This window comes from Volvox carteri (assembly GCF_000143455.1).
Source record: "Volvox carteri f. nagariensis unplaced genomic scaffold VOLCAscaffold_43, whole genome shotgun sequence".
In the NCBI taxonomy this organism is placed as follows: Eukaryota; Viridiplantae; Chlorophyta; class Chlorophyceae; order Chlamydomonadales; family Volvocaceae; genus Volvox; species Volvox carteri.
The window spans coordinates 538,106-538,858 of NW_003307586.1; the positions used below are offsets into that span (position 1 = coordinate 538,106).

The following is a 753-nucleotide window of genomic DNA, read 5'->3' on the forward strand; positions in this document are numbered from 1 at the left end:
TGTCGGCGTGGAAGGAGGGGGCGGATCGGTGGACCGCATGGAGGATGGGGGTGGTGTCGGCGGCGGGTTGGGGGAGGGGCTGGAGTGTACCTTTGCGGAGGTGGAGGCGGAGGTGGAGGCAGAAGCGTTAGCGGCGGCGGAGGCGGTGTCGCTGGTGACGGCACAGCAACACATGATGCGCGGCGGCGGCTTGCCGTCGGCCGCTGACGCCGACGCTGAAACTGGCGCTATAGGAGCTTGTGCAGTGTACGGCACGACGCGCTGTCCGTACACGCACGCGAGCACATGCGACGGTGGCGACGGCAAGCGTCCTGAGGAGGAGCCGCTGTTGCCGCACAACCGACGTCACCGGCGGAGCAGCGCCGCCAGCAGCGACGGCGCCGCCAGCAGTGCCACTTCTGGGGCCGACGGCGGCGGCGGAAGGTTGGCGGGACTGTCCAGCGGCTTTGCCGTAATTCGCCACTCGCCCTTCTATCGCCGCATCGCCTTAATCTGGGTCGTCGTGTCGATGACGTGGGAGGGCGCGGGGGAGTTATTAATGCAGTACTTGCAGTACAAGTTGGGGTACAACACCACTGATCAGGTGAGCTCCGGAACCACAAGCGAACGGGAAGAGCGTCCTTTCACCGCCTTCTTGCACCACGGGGGCTCGCGGACACGCGAGGTGTTATATGACCCACGAGACGTGTGTGTTTATTTTCTATGCTGAGTGTTTACCCAGTTTTTCCCCCCGCGCTCGCCCCGGCCCCCANA

General features: G+C 65.0%; 1 protein-coding gene across 1 annotated transcript in view; it reads left to right on the forward strand.

The window, feature by feature from the left end:
• The window catches only part of VOLCADRAFT_106422 (uncharacterized protein), a gene marked incomplete at both ends in the record, with an annotated part of 16,955 nt that overhangs the window by 2,578 nt on the left and 13,624 nt on the right, over window positions 1-753 (forward strand). The window contains one exon of the mRNA XM_002954439.1: window positions 361-583. Within this exon, the coding sequence (XP_002954485.1) occupies window positions 361-583 (223 nt within the window). The remainder of the gene's footprint in view (window positions 1-360; window positions 584-753) is intronic.